Source organism: Pongo pygmaeus, chromosome 1 (genome assembly GCF_028885625.2).
Source record: "Pongo pygmaeus isolate AG05252 chromosome 1, NHGRI_mPonPyg2-v2.0_pri, whole genome shotgun sequence".
NCBI classification, from domain to species: Eukaryota; Metazoa; Chordata; class Mammalia; order Primates; family Hominidae; genus Pongo; species Pongo pygmaeus.
In genome coordinates this window covers 52784005-52811358 of record NC_072373.2, presented here as the reverse complement: position 1 = coordinate 52811358, position 27354 = coordinate 52784005, and the positions used below count along the sequence as shown (strand labels likewise).

Genomic DNA, 27354 nt, shown 5'->3' with positions numbered 1-27354 from the left:
CCAGGCCCTCAGCATAATCTGGAATCTTCATACAGCCTGGAGACTGAAGTCTACTGAAAAAACTCAAAAGATAAATCATAGTATATAAAACAAAACAAACTTTAGCTAAGATTTGCCAAGAAACTAACAACCTGGAATAACATTCTGTCCATTGCCCTGCTCAGAGTAAGGGTGGTCCCTAAAAGTGGGCTTAAATTAAGCCCTTTAAAAATTTTACATGGGAGATCATTCTTCTGTTATCTTCTCAGACTAAGGAATGCCAATAGCATACACATAAATAAATTAGATATTATCAAATATACACAATCTTTAGGTTGTACTTTAACTACTATTTACGAGTTTGTGGTTCCAGCAGATTGTGGTATCCAACTGAAATTCTCTTTCATCCCATCCAACCCAGAGACTGGGTTCTGCTCAAGACCAGGAAAAGTCAACATCCTGGGGACCACTTAAACACAGTGAAAGAGGCCATGCAAAGTATGACTGGTGACTCATTCCTCTGTTCAGCTTGAAGGACTTAGACCCTGGATTCACCACAGCCATATAAAACCCACCCTGCCAGATTCTTGTCCTTTCAAGAAATGTAGAGAGGCCACTTCGACTTCAGAGACTGTCTCAACCCTATCTGAATGGATAAGTAAATCTTTGATGGGCCTCAAATATCTTTTGAGGAAAAATATCAGATAAGTAACTTTAATGAAATTAGACAAAACATATATCTTCTTGACTACTACAATGGTTACTTTGAGCATAATAGGAATTTTTGTTATTATAATTATTTTATATAAAAAGGTGAGATACCTTCCTGTCTATTCCCTGCCTTACTGAATGCTTAAGCCATATATTTACTTGGTCATTATAATTGCCTAGATCATTACAGTTGCTACCCTTATAGACATTACTTCATAATTCCCTTGGTCATTACAATTGTTAGACTTATAGATTTTCTAGACATTCTATGCCATGCTAACATAGTCTCCTGCCACTCATTATGTGGACATTCTAAAATTTAGAAATGGTCACTCTTGTTTTAAAACTTCTAATTATACCTCTGCTGTTACTACAGTGCCTAGACAGGCATAGCAACACTGTAGTTCAACTGTTTCAAGGTATTGCCACTGGAAGAAACTTACCAGAATGTTGGATCTATCAGTAACTCCCCCAAACTATTCAAAATAAGCATTTTCTGTTAGTCATACTTGTCACTGACTTTCTGGGTGTCCCAAATACGACTACCTATCTGCACCAGCTTCTTTCCATGGCTACTTTCCAGGTCCAAGTAATAGTACACCAAGAAATCACCACCCCATGTGTCAATCTCTTTCTGCCTATCATAAATGGAAAGTCATTCCATTACATAGGCCCTCCATGGCCCATGGCATACTGGGCAGGCAAATGCAGCTAGGAGAAGGGAAATAAAACTAAAAGTTTCTCTTTACTATGCCAAAAATATTTACAGTGGGGAATATCACACAAATTCTGGGGAGCCTGTAAAAAAAGATCCCTAGTTCAATTCCATTTGTCTATAGTCCCCATGAAAAAATCCATCAATAAATGCACCCTTGAGGGCTTTAACTATGTGCCCCCTTGGTACATGTTTATTTGTGGCATAGGATCAGACCCTCCTCTGTTAGGACAAGCCCACTGGTGTCTCAATAACCTGTATATTAAGGGCTCTCACTTACTGAGATACTTCTCAGTCCATCCTAATGACAAAAGATTCTGCCCATTTTCCCACAGACTCCAAAAGGGACTGCCAGGCATATATCAATATATCTGGTGGCAGAGCCTTCTAGGCATCACGAGTCCTAGCTATGGAGTATACACTCACTGGGACATGATCAGAAAATTATTGGCAACCTTAGAAATAATTGCAAAAGAGGCTGCTAAGAACATTAAGGCTGAGAAAACTCTTCAAATTTACTTGCCCAGATAGTTCTTGACAACAGAACTACACTTGATTTTCTCTTGGCTTTACAGAGAGGAGTCTGTACAGTGATCAATACCACCTGTTGTACTTATATCAATGCTTCTGGTAAAATAAAAACCAAGCTAAAGAAAATCTTTCAGCAGTCTCGCTGGACACCGTATGTCTCTACCACAGACCCTATGTCTGACTAGTTTTTTGAGCTTTTCCCTTCAATACTCCATGTTTTCCAGTCCATTTTTCAAGGGATCTTAAAGTTCAAGCTCACAATTCTGTTTATAGGGCTTATAATTTACATCATAGGCTGCTATTCAATTAAATATTACAATAAAACCACAGACTGAAGTACTAACATGTTCATGCAGCACCCTAAGCTGGGTATAACAACTTGCAGGTTGTTACAAGACGGTTTCATTCCTCTAATCCTAACTCACTCTCTATGCCCTGTGTCAGCAAAAAGAAGCTAGAATGGCCATTGCCCGATTCGTACCATATTAGCTGTTACACCTCAGGATTGAGAAGGGATCAAGCCCAGGAGGAACTGAAACTGTCCCTAGGAAAGTTATATAAAATTGATTAAGGGGGAAAAATTCAACTATGCTTTCAGGAAAATCAGCAGTAATGACTAAGTCAGCTTTCCATTTGTCCTACTTCTTGGTAGCTGGTCAGTGATTACTACCCTAGGATAAAGAAGCCCTTGTCACAAGACCTTTTGGTCATTTTCCTTTCTATAGATAAAATCTAAGACATTGTGAGACGATAATCTTTCTGCATGAGTTTCTCCTTTAGGTTCTGCATACGAAAAAAAAAAAAAACCTACCAACATACTGGTCAACAAGGCAAAACCTTATCTTCACAAAAAATTAAAAAGTTAGCCGGGCATTATGGCAAAGGTCTGTAGTACCAGCTGCTCAGGAGATCTGAGGTGGGAGGACTTGAGCCTGGGAGGCAGAAGTTGCAGTGAGCTGAGATCATGTTACTGAAATCCAGTTGGGCAACAGAGCAAGACCATGTCTCAAAAACAAAAAACAAACACACACACACACAAACACACACACACACACAGAGACACAAACATCAGCTGGTCTAAAGAGCCCAGCAAAAAGCTGACTCAGGAAATAATGCAGGTTCCACATCCTGGTGACTTCATCCCCCTTACCCTGACCAATTGACAACCCAAATTTTCTAGCCCCTCACCCTCCATGATCCCCTTAAGGTCTCTTGCACATAGCCCCTTCTCAGAACAGATCTGGGGCTTGAAAATCCTCCCAATTCCTTGTTTGGTGCCCTGGTGTTGATTAAAGCCTTTCTTTGCTGCAAACTGTACTGTCTCAGCGTATTGGTCTATTGCTAAACAGTGGGCATGTGAACCTGATAGTGTTATAACAAAATAGAATAGAAGCTATTTATAGGATCGATCCATGCATGTGAGTCTATTTCTGGACACCGTTTTCTCTTCTATTCTTCTGCGTGTTTATCCTTTAACCAGTATCACGAGATCCTTTACTCACTGTAGCTTTTTTTAAGTCTTAAAATTTGGTAATGTGAGTTTTTCAACTTCTCTTATCTTTTGAAGAATTGTTTAGCTATTTTAGCCCCTTTACCTTTCCATATGACTTTAGAATCAGCATGTTCATATGTGCAAAACATTGTGCTTGGTTATTCGCCAGAACTGGGACACATTCATAGATGAATCTGGGGAGAACTAATATGTAATAGTATTAAATTTTTCAGTCCATGAACATTATATATCCTTTGATTTAGTAAGATCATACAGTCTTACCTTAGTATTTTGTGATTTTCAGCATACAGATCCTGTATTTTACTAGATTTATAACTAAATATTTTGTATTTCATCCTTCAACTAAAAATTCAATTTGTTTAATTGGCAGAATTTATTAATGCTACCTAATCCTTCTTGAGAGAGCTATGATAGTTTGTGGCTTCAGTAATTTTTTAATTCATTCAAGTTCTTGAATTTATTGACATGGCATTATTCAGAATATTTTTTATTTTTCTTTTAATATATGTAAAAACCATAATGATGTCATTTCTGTCATTGCTGTTATAAACAATTTGTGTCATTTTTTTTCTGATTTAGTCTGTCTAAAGGTTTCTCAATTATAGAGATTTAAAATAACAAGCTTTTGGTTTATATACATATTTTTGGTTTATATACATATTTACTTCTTTATTATTTCATCTCTGATCTTTATTGTAGTATTTCTTCTGCTTACTTTGAGATTAATATTTTCCTACTTTTTCTAATATCTAATGGTAGAGGCTAAGGTTATTGAAGTGGAACACCGTCATTTTCTATCCCAGGTATTTAGTGACACCAATTTATTTCATACTGCTCTAGTGCCATTCCACAACTTTTGATATCAATCAGTGTTTGGCTGGAGTAGGGTGAGTATTCCATAAAATATTTACTGTGATTTTTGGAGGGAGGTGTGAAGAGGGTATTATTGCCAAAATGTGGGGTTTTTTTTTTTTTAACTCCACTCTGTATTTTGGCTAAGAGAAGCAGCTTTAGAACTTCTCAAGTCTGTACATCTGTGAGACCCCAAGGATTACTTGTTTTAATTTTTTTTTTAAGTCTAAGTTTGTTATGGGTCAACTTAGTTCTTTCAAGGCTTATTTTTAAGCTTTTAAAAAGCTGGTTTAGGGAGGCTAGAACTGTGTTCCATTTAGCCTCTGGGTAAACCCCAGAGATAGTTTGTTCAGAATATTAAGCTGCTTCTGATGTCTCTACTAAATGACCTAGATGTTCAAATGAGTCTTTCTACTCTGATTGATTCCATTTAAATGTCTCCCTGTGTTGTGTGTGCTCTGGGAATCCTTCACCTTTTTATTCTCTTGTAGTGTTCTTCATCTGATAGCTATCCTTGGTCCATTCTTGGGGAGTTTTATTCTACTCTCCAGAGTGTCAATATTCAGCTAAATAATCTAGGGAGTTGCTGTGGAAATTTGTAGAGCCCTTTCACTCCAGAGTTTCTTCTTTTCTCATTCTGTTTCCTGCAGATTCTAATGACCTCATCTTCTTTGGGAGCACTGAGTTTTGTTTCTTCTACTCAGCAAGTGTGTCATTTTCTGCTTGAATCCTCCTTCTCCGTGCTGGTGTTTGGAAAATTTCTCCCAGCATAAAGTCACTTTGATGATGGAACTCATCTCATTGTCACTTTTTCTCTGGAATTAGGTGCTTCCTGCTTTCCAATGTCTGAAAATGTTATTTTCATCTATTTGGTTCCATTTCCTTATTTGTGGCTAGAACTCTGTTTTACTTGATTATTCTTGCCTGGCCTTTTACCTTTTTAAATTGTCTCTACTGTTTGTTTTCTATTTGATTTCTGCTCATATTTGGATGTGTTTCAAAATTTATACTCATGCTGGATTTTGTCTGCTTTCTTTATTATAATTTATTATAAATAATAATGTATTTTCAGTTTTTATTCTTTTCTTTTATAGCTATATAATGATAAATTTCCTTCTGAGGACTATTTGAGTGTCATCTCACCAAGTTTTATTTAATATGTTTTTATTATCATTCAATTCAAAATATTTAATGTTTCCTCTTCTGATTTTCTCCTTATCCATGAGTTATTTATAAATGAAGCTGAGTTCTGGGAAGCAACCTAGTAACTGACAGTAATTTCTATCATCAGTTTACAGAAACAGTAACTTCCACTCTTTCAAGTTCAGTTCTACATAATTTAAGGAATCATCATTTTGGCCTTTCAAGATAAATAAATCTGTTACTGTTCCTCATCTTCTTTGAACTCCACATGTCCATTTACTTTGAAGCACACAATAAGAATGACATTTCAAATTCTTGGAGCCAAAGGCTATGACAATTATTTTGGCAGATTTTCTAAGATCATCACAGGATCTCAGACACTCCAATTGGCTAAATGAGATTTGGAATTGTCAGAAGATCTAAAATAAGCAAGATTAAAAAGTCCTAAGAAATAATACTCATTGTCTATTAAGTTCCGACATGCTGTAGAATTCCAATTCCATTAGACAAACAGATTTCCAATAATGTCTTAGAAATAATTGTGTCTTAAATAGAGCCTTGTTTTAAAAAGTGATGAAGAGTCTTGATGTAATATCTTCGGCAACTCTGAACTTATTTTCCTTGACTTTAGTATTTGAATGCTTATGATTATCCAGATTTTCTATTACAAATGACTCATTATTTTTTATATTTACATATTATTTAAATTCTTATAAAATGTTATTGAACATACGCTTGTCTTTTTCTTATTCTCTTCCCTTTTAGAAACGTGTTCCAAATCAAGTATAGATATTGAGAATGGGTTTATTTCTGAATCTCAGTATACATATGCCTTAAATAAAAAAGCAAAATATCAATGCAAACTAGGATATGTAACAGCAGATGGTGAAACATCAGGATCAATTACATGTGGGAAAAATGGATGGTCACCTCAACCCACATGCATTAGTAAGTAATTTATTATGTTTGTATTGATTATCCAGATGATACACAAAAGTTTACTAACTTTAGTCTTTTTGTGGGGGCTGCTATAATTTCATTTGAAAAGATAAGAAAAAAAAACCTACAGGAACAAAGCAGACATCAATTTTTTTTTTCCTTTCACATTAATTACTCAAATATTAGTCTGTCTTTCCATTCAGGCTTTTCCTACTCTAAAGGATTCTGTGTTACAGAAACAAGTTACGGAGCTTTATGTGTATTCTGGTTTAAACTGATTTTGCTTTAGCTGAGACCTTTATGACTGTTATATATATATCTGTTTTATATGATTAGACTTTTACATCAAAGTCTTTACTCCTAGATATAAAAGTAATGTTTTTATTGAAGATATGGATGCATAGTGCATAATATCAAAATAATTTAAACTTTATAATTTGTAGATTTGACACTGTAGGATATGTCTAATACTGAATATCTTCCCTCTTAGAAATTTTTCATAAATATTTAGGTAGTGCAGAGACAAAATATTCCTAGATGGTACCAATTTCTGCTCTATTGCATGATTTACCTACCACACTATCTAGATATTTATGAAGATTTCCCTACCACACTATCTAGATATTTATGAAAATTTTCTAGGAACAATTGGCACAATTTGTCTTATTTTTTGCAAAACCACTCAGTAATATATATATGTGTGTGTGTGTGTGTATATATATATACATGTATATATATACATATATGTGTGTATCTACGTATACATATATGTATATATATATACGTGTATATATACACACATATGTGTATATATATACGTGTGTGTGTGTGTATATATATATATATATATAGAGAGAGAGAGAGAGAGAGAGATGAAGTCTTGCTCTGTCGTCGTCCAGGCTGGAGTGCAGTGGCATGATCTTGGCTCACTGCAAACTCCATTTTCCGTGTTCAAGTGATTCTCCCACCTCAGCTTCCTGAATAGCTGGGATTACAGGCACCTGCCATCATGCCCGCCTGATTTTTGTATTTTTAGTAGAGACAGGGTTTTGCCATGTTAGCCAGGCTGGTCTCGAACTCCTAATCTCAAATGATCCTCCTGCCTCTCAGTAATATATTTGAAGTAATATTTAATATACTCATGTTAAGTGAAGTGAATATTTAAGACATTCATGTATACTGTTTTCATTTTTTTAATGTCTGTGCTTAATATGAGGTCTAGTTTACAAAAAATGTTAGTCCTCATAAAAAAGCTCATTTTATACTAAATTTTTATTAATTATTCTTTTAAGATTTTCTTATTATTAAGGAGAAAATGTCTTGTATAAGATAGGAATTCATCTTTTCAATCATTTTTTTCGTTTTTACATATGTCTCAGCTACAAATTAGTCTGGACTCTTAATTTGCAAAATTCTGCTATGATTTTCTTTAAAAAATAATGCACACCTATAGTGGCCTGTTTTATTACTAGCATTGTCATAAATGCTTTAGTATAAATGAATTAAGAAAAATGTTTTTAAAATATATTTTGGGGCTTAAGCAATGAAAAAAATGTTGTGTAGAAACATACACTTTCACTTTTGGCAACTATTTTATGATAATAAATTCTCACCAGTAATAGATTATTTTTGTACAGTACTTATTTATTAGCATATCTAATCAATAAAGCTTTTTCTTTTTAGAATGGGAAATACTCAGTTAGATTATTAGATGACATTAGAAAGACATACTAAATTTTTTATGCACTAGAATCTTGTGATATGCCAGTATTTATGAATGCCAGAGCTAAAAATGACATCACATGGTTTAAGCTGGATGACATATTGGACTATGAATGCCATGATGGTTATGAAAGCAATACTGGAAGCACTACTGGTTCCATAGTGTGTGGTTACGATGGTTGGTCTGAATTACCCATATGTTATGGTAAGTACTGGTTTTTCAGGAATTCATTTTCAAAATGAAAATAAATCTGTGTTCCAATTTTAAAAATTTGAATTATATAGAGGAATTGTTAAGGAATGTTGATTAAAATCAAGGTATCTCCTGATTTGTCATAAACTGGGAAAAGAAGGGAGTTTTGAAAATATCTCTAAAATAGTGAATTAAATTAATATTTCCTATGGGCCACCTACCTTCCAGATTTGTGATTATAGTATAATTGCTTTTGTTACCCTAAATAAAAGCTTTCAAATTATTTAGAACCTAGCACTCATTACCAAAATTATAGTTGGTTACAGCTTCCTCAGCTAATTTGTTTCTTTTTATTTCTACTTTACATCTTCTATCTTGTGTGTTAATTTCTGTACTTTCTGAGTGTAGTTCTTTATTTTCTAAATTTGACAAGTTCTGAAGACCATTACATGAATCTCATTTATGTTTCCCAGCCATCTATTTTTCAGGGTTAGAAGAAGGATTGACTCTGGGAAAACAAGTATATGCAGAGTGTTCCAAGGCAAAGAAAAATATATGCAAAGCTGTAAAAACAGAACAATATATTTCAAGGTGGTAAAGCAGAGTCTAGCCTGCTAAGGCTAGATGGGAGGCAAGGAAACAATTATCCAGATCAGCTCAGGGCATCATATCATTTGGATTCATTTTATGACTAATGAAAACCCATAAAAGAGTTTTAAGAAAAGGAATGGTATAATTTGATTTCTAGTTTTGTTGGATTGTTTTCCTGGATGCTGTACTTTTTGTAGGCAAGAGGCGACACAATGAGTCCAGGTAGGGTGAGAAAGTGTGGGGACTGAGAGAGAGTGATGATAGGGGAGGTGCAGAGCAGAAGGCTGATTTGGAAAACATTTTGGTGATGAAAAGTACAGGTGATGTTACTAAATGTTGGGTGTAAAAAAAAAGTGAGATCAAGGGACTCACATGTTTGTTTTTAATTGTTTTCTCACAAGTATGTAGGTAAATGGCAATACCATTTTGTAAAATGGTACTGAATGGATAGAAAGCATTTTGAGAGGGCTGTTGCAACTTTTGACTTGGACACATTATAACTGAGTCGCCAATGGAAAATCAAAAGTGGATATGTGAACTGTGTAATTGGATATGCATCTAGAGAGGAGATATGCATTTCGGAGTATCATCATATAAATGATGACACTAAATTGGATAAGAATACAGAATGAAAAGAGCGAAGAGCTCAAGATGAAGCCCTGAAACATTACCACATTTATATATAAGACAGAAGAGCAATAGATAGTAAAGAAAATGGGGGAAAAAGGAGGACCCAGAGAAACAGGAGAAAAAATCTAGAATGTTGCCATAGACATAAAAATAAGGAAATTATTAATGAAAAGGGAGTGAGTGTAACAGATTGCTTAATAAGTCACCCTGTCTGAATTCTAATTCCACTACTTGCTAGGCATGTATCTTTGGCCAACACGGCAAGTCTATTTGAAGCTTTGTTGACTCTTTCTTTTTGGTAAAATGTCACAATATTTACAAACAGTTCTAATATTTCAAAGGATTGTGTTGGTTAGCAGACTAAAATATTTATAAATATTTATTGCTATAGTGCCTTATATAATAAAGTCAAAGAAGTTATAATTTAATTACCTTATTATCATTATCAAAGTGATAAATATTTCTAACTTAGTTATTATGTTCTGTTCAGAAATTGTGATGGATTAGGTAAGGTACAGGCCAATGACAAGTATAACAAAAATGGCTTTCAATAGAGTAGAAGAGACAGACCCTACATAGAATCTGCCAATAAAAATAATGAGCAAGACATTCAATACAGACTGTGGACATAACTCTTTCAAGATTCTGGCTTTGAATCAAATAGGAAGATCAGAATATTGCTTGAGGAAAGTTGTGCACTGAAGGGAGAATTAAAAAAAAAAAAAGATGGAAGACACCAGAGCAGATACAGCAAAAGGGGAGCTGCAAAGGCTGAACACATGACTTACATAGTTGCCCTGAGAAAATGCGACGGGAAGGGATTCACAGCTACTGTGGAGGTATTGTGCTTTGGTGGCAACAGGACTGCTTACAACCTTGTGACAGGTGGCAACAGGACTGCTTACAACTTTGTGACAGGAGATGGGAAGGAAAATGAGCAGTAACGTTGGAAAATGGTAGAAGCTGATGGATTCTGTTTTGAAGTATGAGACATGGTCATCTGAGATTGAATAGTGTGTGGGCGAAGGAGGAGGAAGAGTACTAGGTAGAATAGAAAAGTTTTGAAATAGTCACAGCTGAGAAAGAGAATGAGTACATTGTAGATGAAAGGCAGTGTCAAAGGTCCAGTTAAATTTGACTCATTCCAGCTGTTGTAAACACCTATCATAGGACAGGAGAAAATGGTGAAAACACAAGCACACATCTACCTATCCAGAGATTTTATTCTAATATAAGAGAGTGGAAAACAAAAAAGAAATAAGCCAAATATCCAAGTAATAAAAATATTTAAAATATATTTTATGGTTAACTGTGTTCAGAGAAATAGAAAATCCAATAATTGAGATAGAAAACAGGAGGGAAGGAACTGGAGATCTGTTTTACATAGGAAGTCATCCATGTAAAGAATGGTTGAAAGCCATTCATTATAGTGAGAAGGGTATGTGCAACAGCTGAGGCAGCGAAGAACTTGACCTTTTTAATAAAGTTCAAAGATCATAAAATCTGAATCCTGGATTTAGTGGAGGAGAGAGACATTTGATAACATTGGAAGAGTAGGCATGGATCATAAAGAGTTTGAGTTTTGTTCTAATTGAGAGGCGGAGGCTTAATTTAAGAGAATCATAAATTTATTTTCTGTGATGATAGGTAAATTTAGGTTTTATGAAGCCAGAAGCTTTTACAATTTTGAGGGGTCTTCTTCAAAAAAGAACACAAAATTGTGAATATATTGCTTCAATAGTCTTTCCAATCACCAGACATGAAATGAAAACCTAAAGGAGAGAAAGTTGGAGAGGCGGACATAGCAGTAGAAGCTCATGTAGAAAATGTCTTTCTATTGCAAATTGTAGAAAGACTTAGGATCATTTGAACACATAACTAGGAATTTGCTAGTATAGTACAGGCCTCCAAACATTAAACGAAGAAATACCAGCTTAGTATTCTTTTCAAATATTCTTCTCTCAGCCATGTAACAGAAAACTGCATGTGGATTGACAGACATCTGAGTGTATTTCAAGTGTCCTAGGAGGTCTCTTCTTTGTGGAAAGGTTTCCACAGAATTGTTATTACAGAGCACTTAAGATAAATAAGGAGTATGTATGTCAGAGTTAAAAATTCACATTAACATTTCACATATGTAGTACTAGGACTTAGGGTTTTGAGTTTTAGATGAAGAAAAATATTTCTAATTCATGGAGTGTCCATTCACATTCTTCTCTAAATCACGTTTTGTAAGTTATTACCTCTATAGAAATACAGCATTTGAATAATACCCAATAATCAAGATCTTAACCTTTCTTTGTAGGATAATGCTTTTCACAGTATTACTACAGAGAGAATTTATATAAAATTAGCACAAAATATGTAAACAAGCACACATACAAAAAAAAAGAATTGCTATGTAGAAGACTGGTATAGACTTTTAGGAGAGAAATCCCAGTGATTCTCATTCAAGTGTGATTTTCTCAAATAATCTGCAAAACTCATTAAAACAAACACAAAAGCAAATTTCTGTAGTTATTATTTTGTGACATTACTTTTAAGAATAGTTTTAAATCTAATTTTGTAATTGTGTTTTAATAATTGAGGTTATGATGTAATTAATTTTCTTTTTAGTATGATTCTAATTTATAAATTCTAGCTTGTACTTTTCTAAGTTAGCAAGAAAGGAGGATTCCGAATAAGAAAAATAATATTTTGGATAATATTTAGTAATGTTGCTGATTTTTAAAAATTATCAACATGTAACAGATAATTTTACACATTTCTTATTTGAATCAGAATAATTATCAAATTTATTAAACATTGATATAAATAGTACATATAACAAAAACTGTTATATGTTAACATAAATATTCAGGATACCTAGAATTTGCCTTTCCATGTGACCTTGAAAATATGTCTTGGTTTGTTTTCTTTATTTGTAATATATTAATTATGTGTTTTTTATATTTTTTCTAACTTAAAATATATTAGAAATGCTATTTTGGGTTCTTTTTCCTTGATTACATTAAACAAAAATACCAATTTTAATTAATTTCTTAGTGCATACATCTTCACTAATAAATCTTTGATGAGAATTTACCTTTTTGTGATGTATATGTGAGTCATCAAGAATTATAAACATGATGAGACCAGAAATCATTTGAGGTTGTTTAGTTTCAGTTAAATAAAGTTATCCTTGACTCTGCAATGACAGATATTATATCATCATTATTCTCGGGATCCTCCCCAGTTCTATTATAAATTTAACTTCTTAAGATACTTCCATGGTGTTTTATGATGTGTTCTTTTATTTTTTAAAATTTTAATTTCTATGTTTTATACATTTAGATGGTCCAAATGCAGTTTTGTTGCATGGATATATTGCATAGCGGTGAAGTCTTTACTTTTAGTGTATTCATCACCCAAATATTGAACATTGCACCCATTAGGTAATTTCTTATTCCTCACCCTCCTGCTATCCTGTCACATTTCTGAGTCTCCAATATCTATTACTCAGCACTCTCCGTCCATATGTACACATTATTTAGCTCTCACTTATAAGTGACAATACACGGGATTTTCCTTTCTGAATCTGAATTATTTCACCTAAAATAATGGCCTGTAGTTTTATACATGTTGCTTCTGAAGGCATGATTTTATTCTTTTTTTTCTTTTTCTTTTTTTTTTTTTGGCTGAGTAGTATTCTATGGCATATATCTATACCACATATTCTTTATCCAATCATCTGTTGGTGGACAATTAGTTTGATTCCATATTATTGCTACTGTGAGTAGTGAGGCTATAAACATATGAGTCTGGGTATCATTTTGATATAATAATTGATTTCCTTTGGGCAGATACACAGTAGTGGGATTGCTGGATGAAATGGTAGTTCTGTTTTTAGTTCTTTGGGAAATGTCCATTCTGTTTTCCATAGAGGTTGTACTAATTTACATTCCCACCAACAGCATATAAGCATTCTTCTTTCTCCTCACTGCCACCAACATTTATTATTTTTTGACTATTTGACAGTGGCCACTGTGTCTAATGTAAGATGATAACTCATTTTTTTAATTCACATTTCTCTGATGATTAGTGATATTGAGGTTTTTTTTCATATTTCTTGGTCATTTTCATGTCTTCGTTTGCAAAATATCTCTTCATATCCTTTGTCCACTTTTTCATGGGATTATTATTATCATTATTTTCTTGTTGAGTTATTTCAGTTCTTTGTAGATTCTGGATATTAGTCCTTTTTCAGATTCATAGTTTGCAAATATTTTCTTCCATTCTGAGGTTGTCTGTTTACTCTGTTTTTTATTTCCTTTGCTGTGCAGAAGATTTTTAGCTTAATTCAAAATCACCCAGAAGTAGGTCATTTAATTTTCATGTATATGGATAGTTTTGAAAATTCTTTATGATATTGATTTATAGTTATATTTCACTATGTTCTGATAAGATACTTGATATTATTTCTAAGCTTTAAAATTTTGGGGACTTGCTTTGTAGCTGTAGCCTAGCATATGGTCTATTTTGGAGAATGTTCCATGCACAGGTGAGAAAAACATATATTCTGAGGTCGTTGGGTGGAATGTCGTAAAAATGTCTGTTAGGTCCATTTGTTCTAGAGTCCAATTTAAGTATAAGGTTTCTTTGTTTTTTTTTTTCTGTCCCGGCAATCTGTCTAGTACAGTCATTGGGGGTGTGGAGGTTGCTTGCCCTCATTATATTGCTGTTTATCTTTCTAACTAGCTCTAGTAGTATTTCATTTATGAATCTGAGTGCTGAGGTTTTGAGTGCATATATATTTAGAATTGTTATATCTTCTTGCTTTCTTTATCATTATATAATGAACTTCTTTGTCTTTTTTTCTCTTGTTTATTTAGTCTTTTTTATATATAAATATAACTATACCAAATGCTTTTTGTTTCTGTTGTTCAAAATATCTTTCTCCATACCTTTACCATGAGTTTGTATAGGTTTCTCTAAGTTAGGTGGGTTTCTTGTGAGCAGCATGTGGTTGGTTTCTGTTTTCCAAATTTGGTCCACAAATCTATATCTTTTAAGTGGAACATTTAATCTATTTATGTTAAAAGTTAATATTGTCATGTGAGGTTTTGTTCTTGTCATTGTTAGTTGTTACATAGCTGGTTTGTAGTCTCAACTGTGTAGTTTTTTAATAAGACCTGTGAGTTTTGTACTTTTACATGTCTTTATCATGTTCAGGACTCCCTGGATCATTTCTTGTGGGGTGAATTCCTGAAGTGGATTTCTAGTGGTGATGAACTCCCTTAGTATTAGCTTGTTTTGGAAAGACTTTATATATTCTTCATTTATGAAGTTTAGTTTAGCAAAATACAAAATATATCTCTAATATATGTTTTTTCAATAAATATGAAATAATCTTTCTTTAAGAACTCTGAAAATAGGACACCAATATCTTCTGGCTTGTAAGTTTCTGCTGAGAAGTCCACTGTTAGTCTTATGAGATTTCCTTTATAGTTGATTAGATGCTTTTCTCTTGCTGATTTTATAATTTTTCCCATTCACATTGACTTTAGATAGCCTGATGACTATATGTTTGTAGAAGTTCATCTTGCGATGCATCTTCCTGGTGTTATCTGAGCCTCTTGTATAAGGATGTCTATATCTCTAGCAAGAGGGCAAGAGGAGATAAATTTTCCTCAAAAAGGTTTTCTTAGCTTTTTCTTCTCCCTCAAGAATATCTATAACTCTTGGGTTTTCTCATTTTTTAGAACGTCATTTTTCTAAAAACCTTTGCTCTTTATTTTTGTCTGACAGGGTTATTTGCTCTTTATTTTTGTCTGACAGGGTTAATTGGAAAGACCTGTCTTCAAGCTCTGAGATCAAGTTTTTCTGCTTGATATAATCTGTAATTAAATCTTTCAACTATATTTTGTAATTCTTCAATGAATTTTTCATTTCCATAAGTTCTATTTGTTTTTTAAAATATATTTTTAGTACATTTTTCATTCATATCCTGAGTTTTTTTTCTAATTTCTTTGTGTTGCTTTTCAACTTTCTCTTGGACTCCATTTAGCTACTTTAAAATAAATATTTTAAATTCTTTGGTATTTCAAAGATTTTATTTTGGTTAGGACTTATTGCTGAAGAGTTAGTGTGATCCTCTGCGAGTGTTGTAGTACGCTGTTTTAAATCATACTTCCAGAAATGTTTCAGTGGTTTCTTCTCATCCAGATGAACTATCTCTTCTTATTTTTGAGTCCAGTTTCCAACAGACAGGATTTTTTTTCCTTTGAGAATATGACTATGATGTATGTTGTATAGGGCTATTTGGTTTAGGTTCTGGGTTCTTTCAGTGGTAAAGACTCTGTTTGAGTACATTGGTTAGAGATAACTTTTGTATGATGGCTTTATTAATTGCTGGTTGTAGTAGTTATATACTGAGTGTATGACGAGGCTTACTGCCTCCTGAAGGGCTGGTATGGAGGACTTCGCAGAAAACTAACCTTGTTCTGCATCATGCCCTAGTGTCAGCATTTTGCACTGGGCTGTGCAGTTCAACATTCAGGACAGTAGGTGACGCGGACAGGTAAGAGCCAGCTGCAGCAGAAGCAGATGAGCATATGCTTGTCATTGTTTATGGGAGAAACTCTCTGTTGCCCCAGGGAATGGACTGATCTGTGAAAGGTACAGTGGTCTGAGGAGCTGGGGATAATGCAGGGTAGATCTGTACCACTAAGCTCACCCTTGGATGCTCCAAGGATGAGCACAAGCACCAGCCCTGACAGGGGTGTCGGGAAGACCCTGGGGAGATACCCGTAGCTTGTCTTTCTTGCAAGCTTCATTGGGCACATCAATAGTGGAGATGTAGCCACCCCTAATACCCCTAAAATGTCTGTCCTCTGGTGTGTCTACACCAGTCTCCTTTGCGAGTGACCACAGCTATGAACACAGAATTGGGCCCACGGGACATGTTCCCGTCTCTACATCCGTGCCCAAGCGCTGCGACCATTGGGCTCCTGGGATGGATCTAGACTCCTCCCTTGCAGAGCCAAACACCGCGTCTGTGTGTCTGCTGGAAGTGGTGTAGTCATTTTCAGCCCACAAGCAGGTTGCTCTTGCACACAGGAAAGTGAATTCTACAGTCTTCTTTGCCACAAGGGGTGTCCCTTTGTTGCACTTTCCATTAGGAATAGCCTCCCTGGTGGTTAAACTATTGGGAATGCTGTAACTCCTTTGGGTCCAGCCAGCTATGGGTGACTGCCACATCCAAGCAGGTGCCAGGGAATATTTGTGCGGCTCTGGTGTTATGGGGACAGAGGGCTGAGGTTCCTGGGTAGGAAACAGTCCCCACGTGAGTGCACTGCAGGCACGAAACCTACCACCGCAGCTGAGGCCCAAGGGGAAGGCAGATGACCCTATTCAACTAGTAGTTTGGTGTAATGCCCTCAAGAAGTTCCCAAATCTCCACTCACACGAGTGTGTGTGTTCACGAAGGCAGAAGAGCTCTCTGACGGCTTGGATCCACACGGTGAGCTGCAGGGAGCCCAAAAGACTCCTACCTACACTTTCTATGAGGTCCCACAGGTTCCTAGTCAATCTTTGCCAGGCTCTTGCTTCTACCTTTTTCCGTGCTTTGGCTTCTCTCCATGGTTTCTCTATGACGCTCCTGCACCCTCTCTTAAGTATTTTTCAAGTTACAATCATTTACCTGTAACTTTGGTTCTTTCTGAGGAGAACTGGTGTCCAAACTCCTTAGTCAGTCATCTTGTTTTTAAAAAGCCCCAATTCTGGTCTATATGCACTTTTAAAATTGTAAATTAGTCTTTTTTAATATGAGAGAGTAATTTCATGTTTTGAGTAAAAAAAAGTAATATTAAATTTCATAAATGACAGTGATTAAAACTAGATTAATTGTAAATAAGTTGAATTTACAAATTAATTTTTAGAACAGATATATTTCAATACCATAACATTTATAATAAAGTTCCATTTCAGTTTAGATGGCATATAAAACATAATATGTAGCATTCTTTACAGGGAAAAGGATTTATCTGATGCCCCTCTGTATAACCCAATATCAACCTCGCTTTATTGTAGCACATGTAAAATTAACTTTGGCAATGATTAATTATATATTCTCATGAAATTATTTTACCTTTTTTAAGAAAGAGAATGCAAACTTCCTAAAATAGATGTACATTTAGTTCCTGATCCAAAGAAAGACCAGTATAAAGTTGGAGAGGTGTTGAAATTCTCCTGCAAACCAGGATTTACAATAGTTGGACCTAATTCCGTTCAGTGCTACCACTTTGGATTGTCTCCTGACCTCCCAATATGTAAAGGTGAATGCTTATCTTACAATTGCTGAAATAAGAATTAGAACTTTGAATACCAACTTTTTTTTTCTTAATTTTGTTTGGGCTCCCATTGCCTGTAATCTAATGAATTAAGTCAAATATTTGCCTGTGAAGGATATGTATTGGGTACCGAATACCTGAGATTCAGTTACTTAAGTTAATCTCCATTGTTTCTTGAATGATGTGCTGGAAGTGTTCCTATACACACAGGTGTTATCAGTCTTAGTCTACTTTAGGTTTATGTTTCTATAAAGGAATAACTGAGTCTGGATGATTTATAAAAATGTTTTATTTGGCTCACTATACTCATGACTATAAAATTCATGATCGGGCATCTGCATTCATTGAGAGCCACAGAATACTGGTAGAAAGGGAAGAGGAGCCAGTGTGACCAGAGAACACATGATGAAAGAGGAAGCAAGAGAGAGAGCAGGGCAGTGACAGGCTCTTTTTAAGAACCAGCTCTTGCAGGAGCTAATAGAGTGAGAACTCTCCCTGAGTGGGGGCATTCATCTATTCATGAGAGATCCATACCCATGATCCAAACATCTCCCATTAGGCCCCACCTGAAACACTGGGGATGAAGTTTCAACATGGGGTTGGAGGTGACAAACATTTAAACCATAGTAGTGGCTGACAATGGAGGGATTTCTTTGTTAATTTTCATTTTGCTTGAAATGTCAACATCCATTCTGGACATTTTATATAGTGTGGGCTGTAGCTTAAGTTCCACCGAGTGTGTCTAAACAATATTTAAGCAGCTTATATTCAATTCAGTTGCTTGTATTGATCAGTCAAAGTTAAAGTATGTTGATCAAATGCTTGCCTCAGTTATGATATTTTTCCAAAATGTTATGATAAAATGTTTCCATGAAATATAAAAATTAACATGATTTTCATAACCACATTTGCTAATTGGTTTTCTTGCATCTTTAAGATATCTAGAAGTCTGAGCATATTTTAACATTTTAATATACCTTCAATATGACAATTTAGTATAAGTAATACAATATGAACACCATTCTTGATTGTTTAGGATGCTATAATAAGTTACATAATGAGGAATACATGAATAAAAGAAGAAAATCTTTCCATTTGACTGAACTTTTATATTGTAAAACAGACAATTTAACCATTATTTACATAGTATTTCTACTATAGCTCAAGTACAATCATGTGGTCCACCTCCTGAACTCCTCAATGGGGATGTTAAGGAAAAAACGAAAGAAGAATATGGACACAGTGAAGTGGTGGAATATTATTGCAATCCTAGATTTCTAATGAAGGGACCAAATAAAATTCAATGTGTTGATGGAGAGTGGACAACTTTGCCAGTGTGTATTGGTAATGTATAAAATATTAATATTTAAACTTGTCAAAACTTTTGTATTTTGTATCTAAAACACATAAATCATGTTTTCACAATAAACTTTTTTTGTAAAATTTACATAGTGGAGGAGAGTACCTGTGGAGATATACCTGAACTTGAACATGGCTGGGCCCACCTTTCTTCCCCTCCTTATTACTATGGAGATTCAGTGGAGTTCAATTGCTCAGAATCATTTACAATGATTGGGCACAGATCAATTATGTGTATTCATGGAGTATGGACCCAACTTCCTCAGTGTGTGGGTGAGAATACCCTTCTTAAATCAACATTTAACAAAGTTTAATATTTTTATTGTAAAAACAATAATTGCAACTATATTTTTGAAATTTACAGATGTGCCTCAAAATGTCCAGTCTTCAATATAATGAGACCAATCTTTTGCATATTGTTTATAATTCAATATGTGTCTAGAAAGAAAAAATAAAGCTAGCAATGTAATTTTATGAATCTTTCTGCATCTGATATCAGTATTGTTTATATTTAAAAGTGTGAAGCAACATTTTACTTATAAAATTGTCATGTGAGGCCAGGGTGGTTGCTCACACCTATAACCTCAACACTTCAGGAGGCCAAAGCAAGAAGATTGCTTGAGGCCAGGAGCTAGACACTAGTGTGGGCAATATAGAAAAAGCCCATCTCTATAAAAAAAATTTTGTAATTAGTTAAGGTGTGGTGGTGCATGCCTGTAATCCAGCTACTTGGGAGGCTGAGGAGGGATGATTGCTTAAGGCCAGGAATTCGAGATTGCAGTGAGCTCTATTGTGCATTCCAGCCTGGGCAACAGAGTAAGACTCTTTCTTTAAAAAATAAAAATATTAAAAAATTGTCATCTGATTAAATATGAGTACTAATTACTGAGAAATTATAACTGTTTTATATAAAATATAAATATTATTGTTATTATATGGTACTCCTTTTTAGGCACTGAGAAGCAAAGAAACAAAGTTGACAAAATACCTACTTACTACTCTCCCATAGGATTCTTTTCTCTCTTAAAGCTTCCAAAAGTGATAATTTTTCAGTTTGTTCCATATCAGCCAAAATAAGTTAATGTGCTGCAGGGTTGGTAGGCCACAGGCCCTCTACGTCAGTGGTATAGCTGAGTGACATAAGGCAGTCAGGGACTGAGTCAGGATGTAAATCTCATTGATGGACTTCACACTGTAAGTCTCATGTTGATCAGCAAGAAGGCAAGGTGATTCACTTACAGTGTGACTTGAGATTTACAGTCTTTAAAATCATTTTGCCTCTTTGATGACTAACCGGGAGGATCTTGGGGTCCCTCATTCACTTTTCTCTAAAACTGAGTTATTTCCTAAAGTTTTCCTGGGTCCTGAATTTTAAGAGTCCTAATGTCCAATCATACTTATTCATCCAATGAAATATCCAATGATATTTTGTATTTCCCAAAGAACAAAATGTCTTATGATAGGTATCTCTAACATTTCAGCGACAGAATACAGGGCTTATATTTTGACATAATAGCATTTTGATGCAATGCGATCAGGAATAACTTGGTTGGTGAAATTTATAATGATAAGTCATAATTTTACCATGCTAATACTATTTACTTTATAACTATTTTTATGTAATAGTTGGTTTGATTCTTATCATTTGAATTTTCATAAAATATATTTATTTTATAGCAATAGATAAACTTAAGAAGTGCAAATCACCAAAATTAATTACAATTGAGGGAAATTTAACAAACAAGAAGGAATTCGATCATAATTCTAACATAAGGTACAGATGTAGAGGAAAAGAAGAACAAATACGCTCAGTCTGCATAAATGGAATATGGGATCCGGAAGTGACCTGCTCAAGTAAGCTCTTAATTTTGTTTTCAGAAATGTATTCTACTTCTCATTTGGAAAAGTAATAGGTATGTGTGTCTTTTAAAAACTTTAGCTATTTATTATTACAAATGCTCCTGAATAAGGCAGGTAAATTAGAAACTAATGAAAACACTGTTCCTAATATTAACTGTGCCATGTGAATTAGTTACCTTTAGTATAAACACACACACACACACACACACACACACACACACACACATAAACCAGGCACTACATGTCACCATTACTGTTGGAGGACCAGTGCTTCTCATTCCTTTTCTTGTCAACAAATGTTCCTGTGCCTATACCTCTGTCTATGCCAATAACTACTATGTATCTGTTTGTATATGTCTGTATGCATGTATGTATGTATCTATATCTATTTCTGTTGATTCATTTATTTAATCTATCTCTCTGTCTATTCATCTATCTGTTCATCTACCTAATCACCTATTTATCTATTAATTTATTGTTTATCTATCTTGAAAAGTTAGTCATATTGACACATACAGTTTCACTTGAACAGTGTAGGGTTTATTCCAGTCTTCTCACATTTTATATCTGTATTTTGCTATCCAATTGTGGGTTTCCTTGCCTCACTAGCTTCAATATTTTTACCAATGTCTGCCAGTCTAGGATATACAGAAAGCATTGAAAACCAATACAAAAAACTAATCTGCTACCAACATTTCAATATGTTTAGAGTCCTTAAAGAAGCAAATAATATATATATGCAGTGAAGTGTACATGTTCTACAGTTTTTTCTTGAAGTTTTATAATTTTAGCCATTCTATATAGATTTATTAAAATGATCATGTAGTTATTGTCCTTTCTGTTAATGTGATGCATCACCTTTACTAATTTGCCTATGTTAAACGACCTTTACATTTCTTGGATTAAACCCATTTGATCATAGTGAATGATCTTTTTAATGTGCTGTAGGATTTGTTTTCCTAGTATAATGTTGAAGGGTTTTGTACCTATGTTCATCAGGAGATTTTGCCTGTAGTTTTCTTTTTGCGTTGTGTCCTCATCTGGTTTTGGTTCCAGAGTAATATTGGGCCACTAGAATGAGTTAGAAAAATGATCTCCTCTTCAAATTTTTGGAGTCGTTTTAGAAGAATTGGCATTAGTTCTTTCTAAATTGTTGTTATAATTCAGCAATGAAGCCATCAGGTCTTGGATTTTCTTTGATGGGAAACATTTTATTACTGACTTAATCTCTTGCCTCATGATTACTTTGTTCAGATTTTCTATTTCCTCTGAATTAATCTTAGTAGGCTGTGTGTCTAGAAATTTATCCATTTCTTCTAGGTTATCCAATTTGTTGGCATATAATTGCTAATAATGGTCTCTACCCCTGTTCTCTTTTAGTTTTTATTTTTATAGGTTTTTTTTCATGCCTTCACTGCAATCTGTGAATGTACCTTACAGTGAAGTAAGTCGATTGTAAGCAGTTTATAATTGGGCATTAATTTTTAATTTTAGTCATTCTATGCCTTTTGATTGTAGAATATATTCCATTTCCATTTAAAGTAATTTTAGATAGGTAAGGATTTATAGTGGTAATTTGTTAATTGTGTTCTGGTTGTTTTTTAAATTCTTTGTTTCTTTCTCTCTTGCTTGCTTTATTCATGGTTTGATGACTTTCTGTAGCCATATGCTTAGGACTTTTTCTTTTAATCTTTTGTGTATCTATTAGAAGTTTTGCTTTTGGCTATCCTTAGGCTTGCATAGCATACCTTATAAAAGGCTATTTTAAGTTGTAGTTATCCTTAGGCTTGCATAACATATCTTATAACAGACTATTTTAAGTTGATAGGAACTGAATTTTGATTACATATAAAATCTCTAAATTTTACTCTGCTCCTCCCATGTTTTCTCTTTGATCACATACTTTGCATCTTTCAATAATTCGTATCTCTTAACAAAGTTTTTAGCTTTAGTTGTTCTTAGCACTTTTGCCTTTTAACCTTTATGCTAGCTATATTTACCCATCACTATTACGGTATTAAAGTGTTTGAATTTCATATTGTACTTACTTTTACTAGTAAGTTTTATACTTTAACATCTTCATGTTACTAATTAGCATCCTCTTCTTTCACCTTAAAGAACTCCCTTTAAACATTTCTTGTAAGGCAGAAAAGTGTCCTTATGTTCTCTCAGCTTTTTTCAATCTCAGAAAGCCTTTATCACTCCTTTGTTTTTAAGACAGAATAGTGGAATCTAGAATTATTACTTGGCAGTTATTTTCTTTCAGAATTTTGAGTATATCATTCCACTTCCTTATGGCCTGCAAGGTTTCTGTTGAGTAATCCACTGATAGTCTTGTGGAAATTCCATTTTATGTAACCATTCACTTTTCATTGGCTTTTTTCAATACTTTGTCTATAACTTTTGATAATTTGATTGTGTTATGTCTTAAAGTGACTATCTTTTATTAAACTCATTTGATTTCCTTTGAGATTTCTGGATGTGGGTTTCTATTTCTTTCCCAGTTGTTGAAAGTTTTCTATCTTTTTTTTTAATATATTTTCTGTATCATTGTGTTTCTTTCTATTTTTAACATGGTGGTAATGCATACGTTATTCCACATGGTAGTATTCCATCTGGATCTTAAGCTATCTTCACTTTTATTTATTTATGTATTTATTGTGGTTCTCAGATTTGGTGATTTTCAGTAATTTGACTTCAAGTTCACTAATTCCTTCTTCTCCTTCTTCTAGTCTGCTGATGAATACCTCTTTAAAACTTTTCCGTTCAGTTATAGTATTCTCAAATTTGTGATTTTTGTTTGGTATTTTTAAAATACTTTCTACCTTTTTGTTGAAGTAGTTAATTTGTTTTTGCATTGCTCTCTTGGTCTCAGTGAGTATCTTTATGACCATTATTTTGAATTCCTTCTTGAGTAAAACACCTATATCCACTTCCCTCAGGTCAATTTCTGGAGACTCATCTTGTTCTTTTGTTTGGAGTATGTTATCTTGTTTCTTTATTTTTTTAACTCACAGTGTTTCTATGCAATAGATAAGACAATGGCCTTTCTCAGTCTTATCAGACTGGCTTCATATAGGAGAAAGATCTCACTAATTTTTCCAGCCAGAGATTTTCATATGCCTCTCAAGTCTTTGTGCAGACTGCTGTCTCTTATTTTTGGTGGTCCCCTGGAGGTTAGAATGTGCCACATCTTTTCAGGACCTGGGACCAATAAGTTAGGAATCAGGCTGTCTAGATGTAGCTGAAAATATTGAAGACTTGGCTGTGTATTTACTTACTTATCTATTTTCATAGTGAAAATGAATGTGCGTGTTTATCTCCCACTCTCTCTCTGTATTACACCAAGTAAAGAATCTGTGGCTAATACTTGTACTAATATTCAGGCTGCATGCTCTGATCCTGAAGAGGTGTCTGCTTGAAATGAGTCCATTGTATTACCAGCTTTTTGTATTCTGTGATGTAGGGCCTTTCAGGAATGCAAATCTCTATCATCTCCCAGTGTGAGTTTGTTAAGGAGACAATCTCTTGAGTTGGAGCTATAGAAGTAATGACATTTGAATGCATGGCTAAACTTGGTCCAGGAAGAATGGATAAATCTGAATTTATCATTGGGGCGAGACTCATGAAGTGCCAAACTTTGGCTTTGGCTGAGGGAATATTATTGTTTGTTTGCGTCATTAGATGCCCTGTGCAAGCTTGATAGAGGCCAGTTCATTAAGTGGCCAGTGGAAGTATGTGCCCTAAGCCCTTTTGACAGAGAAATGGAAATTGAACTTTCTCTTCCCTTTTCTGCACTGCTCCAATTTGGCATAGCGCCTGGAGTTTTTACATAGCATTTTAAGACCACCTATTTTCTTTATGATCTATGGAGACTGGTATTTTTCTAATATCTGCTGTGACAGTTAAGAGTTTTAAGAGGAGTCCTTTTGGAGGTAACTGTAAAGGTTGTAGCACTTGATGGATGACACAAACCTTTTTGAGGATAAACAGGGAGCTGCATTTTAAAAACCTTTTCGCTGCACTTCTCTTGGGCAATGAAGCTCCTGGAAGTGCTTACACACCCATATAAAACGCCATTTCTTTTTTCAGTGGTCTAGATAGACTCTGGATATATTTTGTGCCCTCTACTCCCAGAACTAAGAGCTTTAGGATACAGTCCCTGAATGAAAGTTGTAAAAGTTAGGGCACTCAAGTTTGTGTGGACAAACTTGTTCTAAGAGTGATTAATGTACCTGGATATATCACTGGGGTCAGCCACGGGAACCGGCTAGAGAAGTGCCTGATGCAAGTTCGTTAGAATCCAGACTGCAAGTTTTTTAGAATTCAGACCTCCAAGTAGCCACAGGAAGAATATATCATAAAACTCCTTCTCGGGAGAAACAGGGGACTGTTTTTTCAGCCCCTTCTCTGAACTGCTATTAAGGAATGAAGTTTCTGGAAGCTCTTCAGCACTTGTATCATACCACCATTTTTCCTGTGATCTAGAGAGACTCTCATGTGTTTAATCTCCTCTGCTTCCAAAATTAGTGAATTAAAGGCCAAAACACAGGAAACTTAAACTTTGGATGCTTTATGTGAGATCCAAAAACTCTTCTCCACAAGGAGAAATTGGGTTTTTGAGATTCCTTTTCTAATTGTGTGGTGCAGTGAACAAGGCGGGGTCCATGCCCCATTGTGTTGCAACTTTTCTTACTTGTTCAATGTGAATGTTTTCTTTGTTGCCTGGTAAGTAGGAGTCCCCTTATTGGTCTTTGATTTTCTTTCAGAAGGAGTTCATTCATGAATAGATGTTTGTTTAGGACATTCTTGGGTGGAAGAAGAGTCAGGAGCTTCCACTTCTGCCATGTTGCTGACATCACCCCCTATCTAGCTCTTTATTTTACTCCCAGGAAACTAGAGTATTGCAGGTATCATTACGTGCTCCTACACAAGTAAGAGAGAAACCAGTACTTTAGGATGCTCCCCAAAACGCTAGGATGATAAATACTTAGTTCACTCTTATATTTCCTCTCTGAGGGAGAAGCAGCCAAAATATATTGGTCTCTGTTTACTTTAGGGGCTTGCAGGAGGCTCTGAACTGGTTTCTTGACTTCTCATAAAGGGAATTGTTTCCAGTATCGTCATTGAATCAGTGTGCCTGTGGGGGGAAGGGAGAGTGGTGGCTTCCTATACTGGCATCTTGCTGATGTCACTGCCCTCTTTCATCCTCAATATTGATCATTTTTTAAATCTTGATCATTGTTTTTACTTTGTCCTCAATTTTATTAATATTTTCAAAAACCAATTGTAATGCCTTTAAATTTTCTCCATTTGCTCTGTATTTTTTAGTTTTCTTATATTTTACTGATTTTAGCTTTGCTAATTTTCTCCCTTTTCTGTGTTTCTTTGTCCGTTTTCTCTTCTTCACTGATTTTACTGTTTTCTTCCTTCTGATGACTTCAGTTTTAATTTCACTTTTCTCAATCTTAGGATGAAAAATGAAAACATGGTCATAAACTATCATACTTTGAAAATATAAAACTTTAAAGCTCTATTCTTTTAAGCACTGCGTTATCTGTGTCCCAAAATGTTACACACGTGTGTGTGTGTGTGTGTGTGTGTATGTTCTGTGTGTCGGGAGATAGAGAAAGAGAGTTCACTTTTATTTGATTTGAAATATTTTCTCATTTGTCTTGTGGTTTGTCTGTTGATGATCAATTACATGGAAGTTTATTGTTTAATTTCAAAATATTTGTTTTTTTCTAGAGAAGTGATTTTTGCTGGTTTCTAATTTAATTCTGTTGTGAAAGAATACTGGGAAAATTTCAATATTTTGAAACACTCAGTTTTTTAATTGCACAGCACATAGTCTACCTTGCTGATGGTTCTATTTACAAACAAAAATATGCATACACACTAAATGTAGAATTAGGCTATACTGGGTCACAATGTTCTTTAAATTTATTTGCCATGTCACAAAATGTTAAATAATCTCTTTCTCAATTGTTTACTATCAGAAAATACTTTAAATTAAATAATAATGATTGTGGTACACATTAAAATCAATGGGATACAGCTGAAACAGAGATGTATTTAGCACTATAACATGCATCAGAAAAAACAAATAAAAAAAATAAAAGCAACAGGTACTACAATCTAGAAGGTAGACAGGAACATACACCCAACAAAAACAGAAGGAAAGAATCATTCAAGCATAAATAGCTGATCATTAATCTTAAGAAAAATAAATTGATGAGAATATTAAAAACATGTTAAAATATTGAAAAACAGAAATAAGCAAAAT

General features: G+C 34.4%; 1 protein-coding gene across 3 annotated transcripts in view; it reads left to right on the top strand.

The window, feature by feature from the left end:
• CFH (complement factor H) overlaps positions 1-27354 on the top strand; it is a 107922-nt gene that overhangs the window by 68497 nt on the left and 12071 nt on the right. Inside the window, exons 10-15 of one of the 3 annotated variants that reach the window (XM_054452249.2) lie at positions 6210-6392; positions 8134-8310; positions 17658-17834; positions 19011-19193; positions 19302-19481; positions 20886-21062. In XM_054452249.2, coding sequence (XP_054308224.1) covers positions 6210-6392; positions 8134-8310; positions 17658-17834; positions 19011-19193; positions 19302-19481; positions 20886-21062 — 1077 coding nt within the window. Of the gene's footprint in view, positions 1-400; positions 596-6209; positions 6393-8133; positions 8311-17657; positions 17835-19010; positions 19194-19301; positions 19482-20885; positions 21063-27354 lie in introns of those variants that run through there. The other 2 variants (XM_054452254.2, XM_054452255.2) reach the window with 2 other exon arrangements.